Here is a 14,021-nt window from a genome sequence, read left to right on the forward strand (position 1 = left end):
TGAAGGATGCAATTTCATTATGTCTTCTTGGGGGAAAAGGGGATCACAGAGACCATTATGAGAGAAGTCTGCATTAACAAAATGCCATTTTGGTGGGAAATATTTAGTTCTTTGTATTGATGCCAACAAGAAATAAAACTGAGTAAATGTTTTCAAACAGATTTTATTTTTTTAAGTGGGCTAAAACGTTCTGGAGAAATAGACTACTAAATTGTCACTGTGCTTTAGTGGGAATATAAGAGATAAAGTCAAAGAAGTGTATGTGTGTCCCTCACAGAGCAGTGACTGACACACAGACCCATTTTCTGTTTCCCTTACCCATCTGCGACATGAGAGGCAAAAACCCATAGTACCAGAAGAAACATAAGAGCAAATTATTGGTTTTTTCCTTTGGTTATTTTTAAAATTAATTATGTTTCATTTCAAAGGTCTCTAATAGCTGAGTGTTTTTGGTAGAGGGAAATAAAAAAAGATTCTTCTTGCCTCCAGCATAACTTGTTGCTTCTTGAGCGGGATCTCCTATAATCATTTAAATTTTCCATGAGTTTCACTTAGAATACCATTTTAAACACATGGTATGGTAGGTGCTTAGGAAATATGTCTAGAGGCACTAGTTCACATCAGTAGCTCATGTGCCCATGCTTTTATGTCCACGCTTTTAAACATTCCTGCTGTGTGAATTGACAGTGTCAAAATGATCAAGAAAATGTTTGAAACTGCAGAACAAATTTACTTTGTCCATTTGTATTGTATTTTTTCTATTTATGTGTCCTCACCATTTACAAATGAAATAGGCATACAGCAGAAGTTGGTGTTTAATACTTCCAGTGGCTTCATTATAAAAATAACAATGCTGCAGTATTCTGCAGTTTCGAACAATCCTCTTAGTATGCCAAATAAAAAAGAATGAACAGCTTCAGCTTACTTGTTTTGAGAGAGAAAGCCCTTCTTGATTTTTGACTGAGTTAAAGCTGTTAGTGAATGAAATTGCCATGATTGGAGGGAAGTTTATGGATTGTTAAACAACTGGCTTGTCTTGACCCATCTTCTTGTAGGCAAATGCCCACCTCATGGAAAGCATCATACTATTAAAAATATCATCTGCAAAGAGGGGAATGACTAAACAAGTTTTATCAGTGAAGATATTACTGCCATGCAGAAGATGAGCATATCTAGGAAATGTAGAGTCATTCTGAATGGCCTTATTTTACCTGTTCTTTATTTAAAGGAATTTGCAGTCCACAGGATTCAAAACGTAACTTACCAAAAAAAAAAAACAAAAAAAACCCTGGTGAGATTGTTATTGCTTTAGCCTTAGACATGCTTTTTACACAGACATAATGTCAGGCAGCAATCCTATCCGGTGCAAAAGCCAACCTATTCAATGTTGTTAGTGAAACTGCACTTCTGGGCCAGTGTGTCCAAAAGCACCAGCCAGCACCAGCAATTGACAGAGTCTTCATAAACACGATCTTAGCCATTACCTCAATGCCCTTGTTTTGTGATTGCCTTTCTGTTTGTTGGCTGATTGACTTCCAGCTACTGGAACACGCTTTTGGGATACATTATTTGTCTCTTTTGTTAAAGGATGGCCAGTCCCGAACAGTGAGGCAGTTCCAGTTCACTGACTGGCCAGAACAAGGAGTGCCAAAGTCTGGAGAAGGATTTATTGACTTCATAGGCCAAGTGCATAAAACAAAAGAGCAGTTTGGTCAGGATGGACCAATTTCTGTTCATTGCAGGTAAGTAAACAAAGCCTAAAAAAACCTCATGTGCAGATTTGTTGTTTTTCTAAAGTTGATTGCTGATTGCAGTGATAGCAGGTGAACTATCAGAAAATTTAATCAAATAGAAGATCTAAAAAGGAAAGCATAGAACTGTTTCACAAAACAGGAACTGTTCCGTGATATCCCGTTTACACAGAAAAGGTTCTTCTGAAATATGTGGAAGCATGTCGGTTTTTTCTTCACTTAAAACATTTCTAATGCAGGATAAAAACTATCTGGTCAATCCTACACATGGAAAGGAGTAGGAAGAGCATTATCACAGACTACTATATCTGATAATTTTTTTCTACTGCTAATTAAAAGTGAGGCTGTTATATTGGTGGGAATTATTAGCTGTAAACAAGCTAGTTACACCTCAGTAGCACATTAGTAGCACTCAGTAGCATTATCTTAACAAAGGGAATGGAATAGAAAGACATGTTTAGAAACTTTGCCTGTCAAAAAATCGTTGGGGTTTCAGTTAGTGAGTTCTAACTTCAGAAAGTAATGCCCATTTTTTGATATGATGACTTCCCTCAATTCCTTTACAATTGATACACAGATGAAATCAGCTTGCAGGGTGGATAGGAGTAATCCGGGGAGGGTTTTTTAATATTCTTCTATTTTTTATTTATTTTCTCTGCAGTATTCTAGAGTCTATAGCAGAAGCCCCAAAATAGTATCTTTATCTTATATCTCTTATTTAATAAATGGATTTCTACAAATTCCTTTAGGATTTTAGATACTCATTTTTGCAACATTACATTATTTTTCAGTAGATGAAATGTTATTTATATAACAGAGATGCAAAATACTGATACAGGTTCCAAGTCCTTCCTGCAAGCCAAGTAATGCCCCAATACTAGCACGAAAACAAAATGAACAAGTTTACTAAAGCATATAAATGTAAGAGGGAGAGAGAGTCTTGTCCTTCCAAAGCCAGAAGCAACCAGTAGTTGTTAAAACACCAGTGTGTTTTAACAGAGTTCCTTATGCTCCCCTAATCTCTTAAGACTGACAAAGGAAATGCATTGGACTATTTGAATCCTACTGTTTTTGTGTGCCTAAAAATTTTTATGGCTTGCTAAGAACAGCATTGCAGAGCAGTGTTTGAGATTAATTTGGCAAGAGAAAATGAAGGACAACCATGATAAGAATGAGCTTTATTCTTCCTGACATTAATGAGTTTTGAGAGAAGTAATAAGCAATATTTATGCCTTTATGCAGACATACATAAGAAAGTAAAGTGATGGTATTCTTCTAAGTTCTTTGTACTATGCAAACTTGTCCACTTGTGACTGCAATGAAATACTGCTTGCAGTAGCTTATACATCCCTCCAACTGGGTGTCATCTTTCATGATGAAATTATGGGGATTTGTACCATTGAGTTCAGCAGAAACAAATTCAAATCCAGAATAATTCATCATGGTTTGGTCTTAAAATGTCTTATCATCATTGTAATGACAATTTAGAGATTGGTAATGCTAATCATCATTATCAGTGTTAGTCAACTCACATGAACAGGAAATGTCCCTAGCAAAATTAGTAGGTTTATTTGTTTCTTTCAGGAAGCATAAAATCATCGATAACCTCACTTTCATAGTCTTTGTGGAATTATTGCAGTAATGTCTACAGCTTGTACCATGATGAGTTTTTAAAGATTCCCTTGTACAGAGAAATTCTTCACATGGCAGACTCCCCTACTGCTACTTCCCTGTGGTTTCCTTCCCACTCTAAGCATTTTTCACAAGTTTGCTTTATCTTTTATGCAGTAAACCCCAGTCACACACAATTTTAAAATGTTGTCCTTCTCTGGCTTTTTTACAAAGAGATTGGTATGTTACTTTAAAAATTTCTAACTTGATCAGGCAGTTAATTAAAAAATATTTTAAAGAACAAAGGACTGCTCACTTTGAAGCAAAATTCTCACTTCAACCAATTTTAAATACTTACAGTCTTGTTATTCCAGACTTTATCTGGAGAGTTAGGAAGACTACCCTTTCCCAGAATGCATTCAAGATGTATTTTTAACTATAGACTCTTCTCTCTTAGTAAAACGTGGCTCAAAGCATCCTAACTTTGGTTTCTAACTGCTTAAACTTTGGTGAATCATTCTACATCATGAAGTAGTGCCTTCTCTATTTACAAAATTCGGGATTCTTTAAAACCTGTGTCTCATGGCTTCATTAAGTGTTGTGATAGCATGCAGTTTGCTCTTTGGCTTGCACTAAAAGAAAGCAGATGATCATTACAATGGTACTAGTACTGATGTGGATTTCCATCTTCAGAAACCCTAAGCATATTCTAATAGGAACTGATACAACGTTAAAATATGCTTGTCACTTTCAGGGGAACAGGATCAGTTTCCTACAGACTTTACCAAAATATTTCACTTGATGATTTGCAAGCACTGAGATCTTTTCGTATTAGGCTTTCTTGTTAAGTAGCTTCTCTGGATAAGTTTTCATTTTTAAAACAAAGCAGCAAATTAATTCCCTCCTTTTGCTTAATTAAAGAGTTCTGAGTAGGTTTGGGGGTTTTTTTAATAATAAAGATTGACTAATTTATTATTTAGAAAATAATTTTGTTGGGTATCTTTAAATGGTTGAGCTAGACTAGGAGCAAGAACAGAAACTGGTAATCTGTCCTCACTCTGCTGGTCACCCTTTGGGCTGCTTGGTTTAGATCACAGTTTCATCAACTCTATAAAGTCCAAGCAGGTTCCAACACTAATTTTCAAGGATTTTTTCAGCATGTTTCTTAAACATTAGCGTTCTATTTTATCTCATCAGGGAAAGGAGACCATACATTCCAGTTGCTCCAGATGTCCAGGACTGTTGTTATCACATATAGGTAAACAAGCACGGAGAGCATATTCTGTCAAGTTCTGTCAATTGTCCTTTGGCTTCAGCTCTCCGAAGGCACACAGGTTATGCAAAATTTCTAAATCAAATCACATATATTTAATAATTCTAGAAGTGCTTTGATCTAGACCACACACAAAAATACTGTCATACAATTTGGACATTTGATTTCCACAGTGAATTCACTGAATCTCTGTCACAGTCTGTATCAAAGTTCAGAGCTTTTCAGTCTTTCCCTGCAGTTCATGTTCTTTATCTGATTAGAGAAAACCTTGAGAAATCATTAACATCCACAGTGAGATGATGGGGTGCTTATTTTCCACCCATACAAGTTCAGATTTGGAGAATGTTTTTTTCTGTGTAGTTACCTGCCTCTTTGTCCAAGAGTCATACTCATGAATAAGCAATTGTTTAATTTTAATAACTGACAATTATTGGCTCTATTGATTACAGGAATTTCTATCACTTATTGGGCATTTTAGCTAATAACAGAAACCCAAGACAGAACAGGGAGCAAACAAGCCATATGTTCAACAAAGACTTTCCAGACTAATGTAGACAGACATGGCATACATCTATCAGTATTGGAAACCTAGAGATGCAGACTACCAGACTTGAATAAAAGTTGTGTCTTAAGGGTTTTTTAATCCATTATTTAAATTGTAGCGTGTATGAAAAATTTCAATATTAAGTGAAAATCCACTGTCTATCTGTAACTCAAAGTAGAAGGTAAACTAACACACTGAAGATCTGCAAAACAGGTCATATTTTACAGCAAGCAGTAAAATACATTTTGGCATATTTTAGTTTTATCAAATCCAGTGTAGGTCTTTGGCAACAAACATTCTCATTTGCCTTCATCATGCACTGATTATGTCTGGATGAACAAACCAAATCACTTTGCAATGAAGACTGGAGAGTCAGGAAGTAGTTAGTAGCATGTGAATTCCTTTAGTGCAACTATTCTTCCAAACACAATGTGGTGGTTTGCTGTGGAGTTTTGCTTAGCGAGCCTTTCACCATACAGAAATCTGTACACATATGGTGTGTTGTAACCACAGATAATTTGTCAGCCAATCCTTTCACCATTAATTGTCAATTAACATTCCTTTTTTTTTTTCTCTTTTTTTTTTTTTTTTTTTTTTTGCAACAGTGCGGGTGTTGGAAGGACTGGAGTATTCATAACCCTGAGCATTGTGTTAGAAAGAATGAGATATGAAGGTGTTGTAGATATCTTCCAGACTGTCAAAATGTTAAGAACGCAGCGGCCAGCCATGGTACAGACAGAGGTGAGCAAAACAATATCCATATATAATGATGATGGAAAAGAAGGGGTATTTCCTCAGCCAAAAATGCACAGATAGAGACTGTATAAAATGTGCTTACATTTATATCTGACATCGTATAGTGACTATATGACTACAGTGTAAAATTTGCCATAAAGGTACTGCAAGGACTGTTTCCTGTTACAGCAGTAGATAGCCAAAGCTGGGGGGGAAAAAAAAAAAAAAAAAGTTATTTCAGTAGTGGATCCTAATTTATGGTAGATGAGGAAAACCATTTTTGAAGAAGCATTACCTATTTTTATTTGAACCTTTGTTTTCAGGTAGAAATGTGTCGTAATAAAGGAGGCAAATTGTTTCTGCAGGTGAATCCACTGACTTTTTTGTTCCAGGAGCAAAGTGTTGTTCATGGCTTCAGACTGACACTGACATATGCATGGTTCTCTTGACTTTGTGTCATGAAGCAAGTGGCTGTTTGGTCTGAAAATCATAATGGTAAATTCAGTGTTCAGGAAAACTATAGTGTAAATTATTTTTCTGTTCTAGCAAGAGTGCCATAGAGAAATAAGTAAAGGGATGAGCAGTATTAACTGATTTCCTGGACCTGGATGCTTGGAACTGTGTCATGTCATAAAGAATACTTAAACATTTTCAGTTGTTCTTAATTTCTACTTAAATTTCTGAACAGGAGACTTGGATTAAGCCAGAGACAATAATTAGGAGAACCAAGCAAAAGGGCAAGAGAACATAAACATTTTAAGTCATACATTTATTTAGTATAATTTGATTGACATTGTCCTTTAAATTACAGTCTGTGAAGTTTAAAATGGTTCCCCAGAGTTTGCCATTTTGTATTTAAAATTAACTGGGTAGAAAAAGACTAGGTAGTCTTACTTTTAAGAAGACAACTTTGTGAAAACTTACATGAAAAATAAAGATACTTATTTTTAATCTTGTCAGTTAGCCAAGTAAACCACTCTGACCAAACTGAAGAGTTAATTCCATTTCTTTTCCATTACCATCATTCTTCTGGATAAGCAAAATGAAAAATGACTGCTTTCTGTTGTTTTGGTTCCAAGAAATAACTACAGTATACAGAATTATGCTTCTTGGAGCCTGCCTGACAAATACAGAGTTCAGCTATGCAATACATTCTCCTTACTCCTGCTTTGACTTATTCCTGTATGTTACCCTTCATCTCCCCTGCTGAAAGTAGAAGTGTTGTGTACTCATTTCTTTCAGGATTCTGTAGAAAACAAATCTCTCATTCAGTGGTATAAACTGCCAGGAAATCTAATCCTTATTCAACAAAGCACTTGAACTCCATGTGGACCACACATAGATTTAAAATTTACACTTCTAATGCATTCTCACACTGTTCGAACAGGAAGCAGAAAAGAACTATAAGTGATCACGCAACTACATTGAAGTAAATATCTGATTAATTTCCTGGTCTCCAAAAGAATTTGTGTTGTGATCTTAACGAGTCTAACCTGTGTGGGGTTACCACATAGCACTAACAAATAAATAAGCAGACCTTCTTGATAGTTTGGATGGCTTTCTAAAGCAATTTCTTTTCTTTTCTTTTTTTTCTTTTCTTTTCTTTTCTTTTCTTTTCTTTTCTTTTCTTTTCTTTTCTTTTCTTTTCTTTTCTTTTCTTTTCTTTTCTTTTCTTTTCTTTTCTTTTCTTTTCTTTTCTTTTCTTTTCTTTTCTTTTCTTTCTTTTTAACACTTAAACCCTGACTGGCAGTTGCAAATGAGTACACAGACACACCATTTTAGTGTAAGTGTACAACATTACATAAATGTGCAAAAGGACTGCTGTGTGGGGGTGAGAATAACATAAAATGCCAAATGTTGGATTCACCAGAGGAATAATCAAATCTCTCACCACACTAAACTTTTCTCTGTTTCCAGATGTAGGGTCAAATACAATCTGTTTCATGTTATTAACGTGCTTTAGCTGCATATTTCTCTCTTAAGCCTTTTTCTTGCCACAGGCTAAGATATCTTCACATCTTCATCAAAGCCTATATTACTGAAAGGTTGAGATTCCCTTTGCTTCCTTAACGTGATTTTTAACCTGCTGGTTTTCCATACAGCATTCTGTATTAAGGCTGTGATAGATTTTGTCACTTAGCGTGTTGTGTTTGCTATAGAGTTAATTGAATATTTTGCTACTCATTTTCATGTACATGGGGCACCAATGATGCTTCCATAAGAAGAGAGATTTATGCTGATGTTATATTAATTCAGAACAACAAATGATCGTAGTTGGGTGTATAGTCTGCACAAAAAGAAGCTGCATTCTGTGGAAAATGTTATTGCATTAAATGTCTATCTTCATCTGTTGTAACTGAGAATGGTTTTCTGTTGATGTCAGCAAGATAATATTGCTGAACTGCAGATACATCTATGGTATATTTGTCTGTAGCCACAAAGTATTCATTCTTAGTTGAAAGAAAATAGAAACCAACCAACAACCTGGCTTTTTGATGCTTTTGTTTTCTATCTTTCTTTCTCCAGGATCAATACCAGTTCTGCTATCGAGCCGCACTGGAATATCTGGGCAGCTTTGATCACTATGCAACATAAAAACCCATCGTGGATTTTTATTGCAGGCCCTTTAAGATCCAGAGAGCCGCTTCTGAGCCATATGATGTGCTTTAGAAGTACTTCTTAACTCTTAGCTAAGGAGCGATTATTGGGGATATATAAAATAAAAAACAAACAAACAAAAATAATGGGGATATATAAAACAAAAACAACAAAAAAACCCTATTCCATGTGGACCAAGAATTCACAGTTTAATAACCTAACCATAATAAAAGAATCCTGACCACTGAGGCGTCTGAAGGATCTCATTTACAGATATCTCAAGGGTTCGACATTGGTTGAAGTTAAAGGGAAGAGGAAATTAATCAGAAAGAATGATCATCTTGTTCAGGATTGCATGCTTTTGCAAAGAGGAATTTTGAGAGAACTGCAGTTCAGTGCAAGATGTTTGTTAAGAGGTTGGGTCCTGGCTTCTCAAATAAAGCGGACTCTTTACTTCAACATCACCCCTTCCAATTATATTGCTCATCATAACACTTTAGGGAAAATGTGGGAATGTTTAAAAAGAAAGTCCTTGATTTAGTTTTTTAGTATTGTAAAGATACTGCTGACCTGTGCTTCATTTTTAACTGTGTAAACTTTTTCCTTTTTTTAACAAGAAATTATCATTCAATGAAGTGAATTAAAGAAAAGGTTGCATAACTGTTAATCTTTTTGTTTAAAAACTGTAGATTTTTTTTTAAGCTGTAGAACTGTTATCTGTAATATTGTGCTGTAGAAATGTTAAATAATTTGAAAATTTGCACATTTTTGTGCAGTCCTATATTTATCTACAGTACCACAGTCTTGTTAGATATTACTTTTACAGTTTTGTTTGTTTTATTTTTCTTTAAGAAAATATTCATTGAAATCAGTTAAATAAAAATGGGGCTTTTTGGTTTCTTTTGGAATCAACAGGGAGGCGCAAAGTATAAAGATGCTGCTAACACACATACACACATGCACACATATGCACATGCACACCCACACCCTCTCTCTTTATATATAAATATAACTGTCTACCCTTCTCTAACTCTCTGTGTAGTTACAGAGATACAGATAGGTAGATATTCACACACATACACATGAACATATCAATTCTTCCATACCTGGATTTATCAAAGCATTGGGAAAGTTTTTCAGCATACTACAATTATATTAAACTACTATTTGATCATCTCTGCATTTTCAAGATTCATAAACTCCTGTTTCAAATGGAAGTGAGGAATGCACATCATTGATATTTGACTGTCACCTGTATCCCAAATAATATTTCTATCCATGTTACCACTTGAACACACACACATGCGCACACACACACACACACACACACACTATGTGATTTAGGCTTCCAGTGAAGTTCAATATTTGTAACACTATAGTGCAATAAGAAATCATATTATTAAATGTAGGAGGTGTGCATGTGGGAAAGGTCAGTGCATATCCCTTTAGGAGGGAAGAACGTTGTAATATACTAGGTATTAAGATGTTTTAAAAATGTATTCAATAGTATACTGTCTATAGTGTGCGCTATATAATTTACATTTATCTTATGTAACAGGGCAAAGCCAAACACACATTGCTCTGTGAAATCAAACGTTTTCTGGCATACAGCATTGTTTGGGGATGCTGGGTTTTATTTTCATTTTACATTTAGAGTGCCTTATATTTGATGCCTATTTTGAATAGCATTTCTTTAAGTTAGCCTTCATTTGTATTTAGTTCAGTTTGTTCATATCTCTGTTATTCTTTTCAAACATTTTAATACATGTATCAGACAATTTTGAAACATATGAATTTCCAGTTTCTAATCAAGTATGGATGGTAATAAATTATAACCCAAAACATGTAGGTAGTCAAGGACCTTTATCTTTCCCTATTTCTAATAACAGACCAGCCCACAAATTAAAAATCTATTTCTCATTGGTTTTTCAAACCCACTGTGTCACTGGTTATAGTGTTATCATTGCAGAAATGTAGCAGTACACTAGCAGTGTAGTTGACATTAGCAGTGCTCATGGGTTTGTGTTTTTTTTTTTTTATTCTGGACCAAGTCCTACTCATTCACTTCTGTCGACAGATTGCTAGTCAACCCATTGCTTTCAGTACGAGGGTTCATGTAAGGCTAGCAAGATGGAGTCCACAGGATATATTTGAGAATTACACTAGGTTTACTTCCAGGGAACAAAGAAAATTCTCTAAACGGCACAAAGTATTTTTTGAGACTCTTTATAGGATGCCATTAATATTGACCCTCATTTCCATCATGTCTTCTGCCATTGTCAGTACATGAGTATCAAAGGAATTCTTTCTCTGGGGTTGGCATTGGTATGGCTTGTCAATGTGACCTCAACGTTTTTTCTTCCACTTTTCCAGTACTAGCAGAAACAAAAATATGAAAGACCAAACTCTAGCAAGCATTGTGTTTGAGCACTTTTGTAAAGAAAATCGAAACAAAAATATAAATATATATATCTATGGAATAGAAGTATTATAGAAGGCTACCTCAGAATGAGATTCTATAACTTACATCTGAACCAGAGAGGAATGTGCACTATATTTCTTTTTCTTATTATTTCTTGATCTATATATTAATATAGTTACTGAAGCGCCAGGTTATGTGATGTGGTCATGTTCTTCAACTCAAGTGTAGGGGAACAGAAAACACAAATAACATCATTTTGGAAACATAGACTAGGGAAGATTCTTGCACACTGGATCTGTAAAAGGATCAGAGCATTCTGCCTGGCAGACTGTCTTGCAAGATCCAAAGAAAATGAGGGAATTTAAAAAAAAAAAAAGCAGAGCCAATTTGTGAGTAAAACTGTTGTACAACTAAATATTCCTTTTAGTTTTTATATTTCTTAAGACAACTGTAGCATCATTGATGTGCATTCCACTTTCTGTATTCTTATATATAGTCACTCAACAGTTAATTTACATTTTTATCGTCTTTGTCTACATACATCATACATTTCCAAGCTTAAAATTAGTTTTATCAGCATAACCAGTACGGTGCTATTATTTACGTTTATATGTGTAGTTATGTCTAGTTTTGTAATTAGTTGCAAGGGGGATAAAAACCCACAAAATACATAGAAATGATTTATACAGAAGTTTAATTTAGCTCTTTTTTTTAAAATCGAGTGGTTAGACAGTGGAGAGGATGGCTGGGGGAAGGTGTGGCCCCTCTAGGGAGATTTGCACTTTCTATATGTACCTTTGTACTATGCACTGCCCTATTGATTCTACACCCAGTAATGTTATAACTTGAACCCATCTGTAAGAAACTGCTTATAAAATCCACTTGTGTATATTTAAACGACACAGAACATGTAAAAGGAAAAAAGAAGCTTGCAATGACTAAAAACAATGCAACTTTTTTTTTCCTTTTATTCTCTCCTATTTTTTTTTTTTTTCCTTTATTTTCTTTTCTTTTCTTTTTTCTTTTTTTTTTTTTTTTCTTGGTGCCCTGATACTCCACAGATATCAGAAGGCTGCAGGTCTCATCATAATCATTCATTATGTGGCTTTGCCATTCAAGCTTGGAGTGTCTTTACAAAGATAATAAAAAATTGTGTTCTTTGCTCTTGTTTTGGATGCATAGACTGAAAAATTTAAAAAATTACCTTGTAAAATGGCTTGTTAAAAAAAGATACAATTACCTCTAATTAGTAGTACGCATAAATGTTTTACAGAATGAAAGGCGTGCTTTTATTTTCTTACTTCGTTACATTGGTGGCGAAAGAAAGTCTGTATGAAAATCAGTTCTTTGCTGACACAAGTTCCATTTGTTACAAATGAATTCTAATAAAATGTCAGTGTTATGCAGCCCTGGTCTTCTTTCTTAAGCAGTACTTTTAAAATCAAAACTTGTTTGGTCCCTCTTGGTGATAAAGGAGTTTAATTGGAACTACAAAGCAGTCATTAATCTTCTTAACTAGCAGCTGGACAGTGGAAAATGCCTTCTTACGTTAGCAAATATATATCATCTTCAGAAGCAAATTTTGAGCCAAAATAGGCAATCTCTTTGGCATAAATTCCCATAGCTTCATGAATATAATTGAAATTATCACACTTTACATGCCTCAGGAGTTCCCCTTTGTGCTTTAGCAATGTATCATTACACTGAGAAAATAGACTTCTGTCCATTCGTAGGTGCAACCCAAAGAGGGAAGAATATTCACATAATTGGGGTAAATTATGAATTTTTCAGTACTGTGGATTTGATGGGTTCTGGAGTAAATCCAAAGTCACTTACCAGAATTCAGTTACTGAAATTGTGACAAGCAGTCGTGACAGATTTTTTACTCATTTCTGCTATGCACTGCATTGTGTAGCAAGTGCAAACATGGGTCTGTGAAGCTACTATCCAAATACTATGCAAGTGTTTTCAAACACTTTGAAAAAGTTTTAGATGATCATGCCAAGTGTAGAGGCAAGCTACAAGGGGCATGGCATAGCAATCTATTCAAGGAAAACATGAAAGAGTGTTGTTCCATTTGCTTGTTTTGAAAGAGCGCAGGTTCTGTCTCCAAGATTGCTTTGTTAGTAAGGGAACACTATTAATTATTAGTATTAAATACATGTTAGTAAAGAATTCTCTGTGCTGGAAGGATGTGCAAAGACATTAACATTCAACTAATTTCAAAGAACTTGTATCGTTCTTAACCTAATTTCCATGTTAAGATGGTGTTAATAGTGTAAATGTGAAGCCTTGATATTCTTAAAGAATCTTATTAATGTTTTTCCACTGACTTCTGTGGATTTTACAATTACTGCTTTGCAGGCTGCCTTTGGCTTGAACAGTTTTTGCGTAGTCTGTGCAAGGTGGTTTAAAGCTGTATTATGTAAGGGTTTCTTTAACTGTCTGAGTGGCTTTAGATCGTGCCCTTTAATGTCAGCATTGACTTCTTTGGATTTTCCTGTTCTCTGCATCTAGCATGGGCCAAAATAAAGTGTGAACATGAATATTGACAAAAATATTTGGCTATGTATGGGTTAATACATTTTAACGTAATGGGTTTTAACAAGACTAGTTCTAATTCATGTTTCCTTCTCACAGAAAAAAAATATTATGTCATGTACTTTGAGATCATTAAAGAAATGTTGTTGAGATGTGAAATTAACCCATCTCAAAGAAAAACAGAATAACATTTGCATCTCTTCAATGTTATAAAAACACTTGGACCAAATTCCCAGATTCCTAGAATCTTTGGTGTTCTTTCAGTCTGGTATCTCTCAAAATGACACAGTCAGTCTGATTATAGAGCAAGAAAGAATTTCCATCTGTGATTTGTATTTCTGTGTGAGCTAAGGGCAAAAGTGAGCCACTGGCAAAGGTATAAACAAAGTACTGAAAAAATACTGATAAGGAATACATAGAAAGATCCTGTTCACTAACCAATGTTCAGAACAAGCCAAAACCCAATGAAACATACCTATCACTGGTCAAAAAACAAACAGAAAAATGTTCACAGAAATTGCTGAGTCCTTTTTGCTTCAGATGTGA

General features: G+C 34.8%; 1 protein-coding gene across 18 annotated transcripts in view; it reads left to right on the forward strand.

The window, feature by feature from the left end:
* PTPRD (protein tyrosine phosphatase receptor type D) overlaps positions 1 to 13,754 on the forward strand; it is a 384,409-nt gene extending 370,655 nt beyond the window's left edge. For 10 of the 18 annotated variants that reach the window (XM_074932633.1, XM_074932636.1, XM_074932637.1 and 7 more), the window contains 3 exons: positions 1,588 to 1,742; positions 5,785 to 5,920; positions 8,441 to 13,753. In XM_074932633.1, coding sequence (XP_074788734.1) covers positions 1,588 to 1,742; positions 5,785 to 5,920; positions 8,441 to 8,509 — 360 coding nt within the window. In that variant the 3' untranslated portion in view covers positions 8,510 to 13,753. Of the gene's footprint in view, positions 1 to 1,587; positions 1,743 to 5,784; positions 5,921 to 8,440 lie in introns of all 18 variants that reach the window. The other 8 variants (XM_074932640.1, XM_074932629.1, XM_074932631.1 and 5 more) reach the window with 1 other exon arrangement.
* The last annotated feature ends 267 nt before the right edge of the window (positions 13,755 to 14,021 follow it).

The sequence above is a fragment of the Athene noctua genome, chromosome Z (assembly GCF_965140245.1).
Source record: "Athene noctua chromosome Z, bAthNoc1.hap1.1, whole genome shotgun sequence".
Classification (NCBI taxonomy): Eukaryota; Metazoa; Chordata; class Aves; order Strigiformes; family Strigidae; genus Athene; species Athene noctua.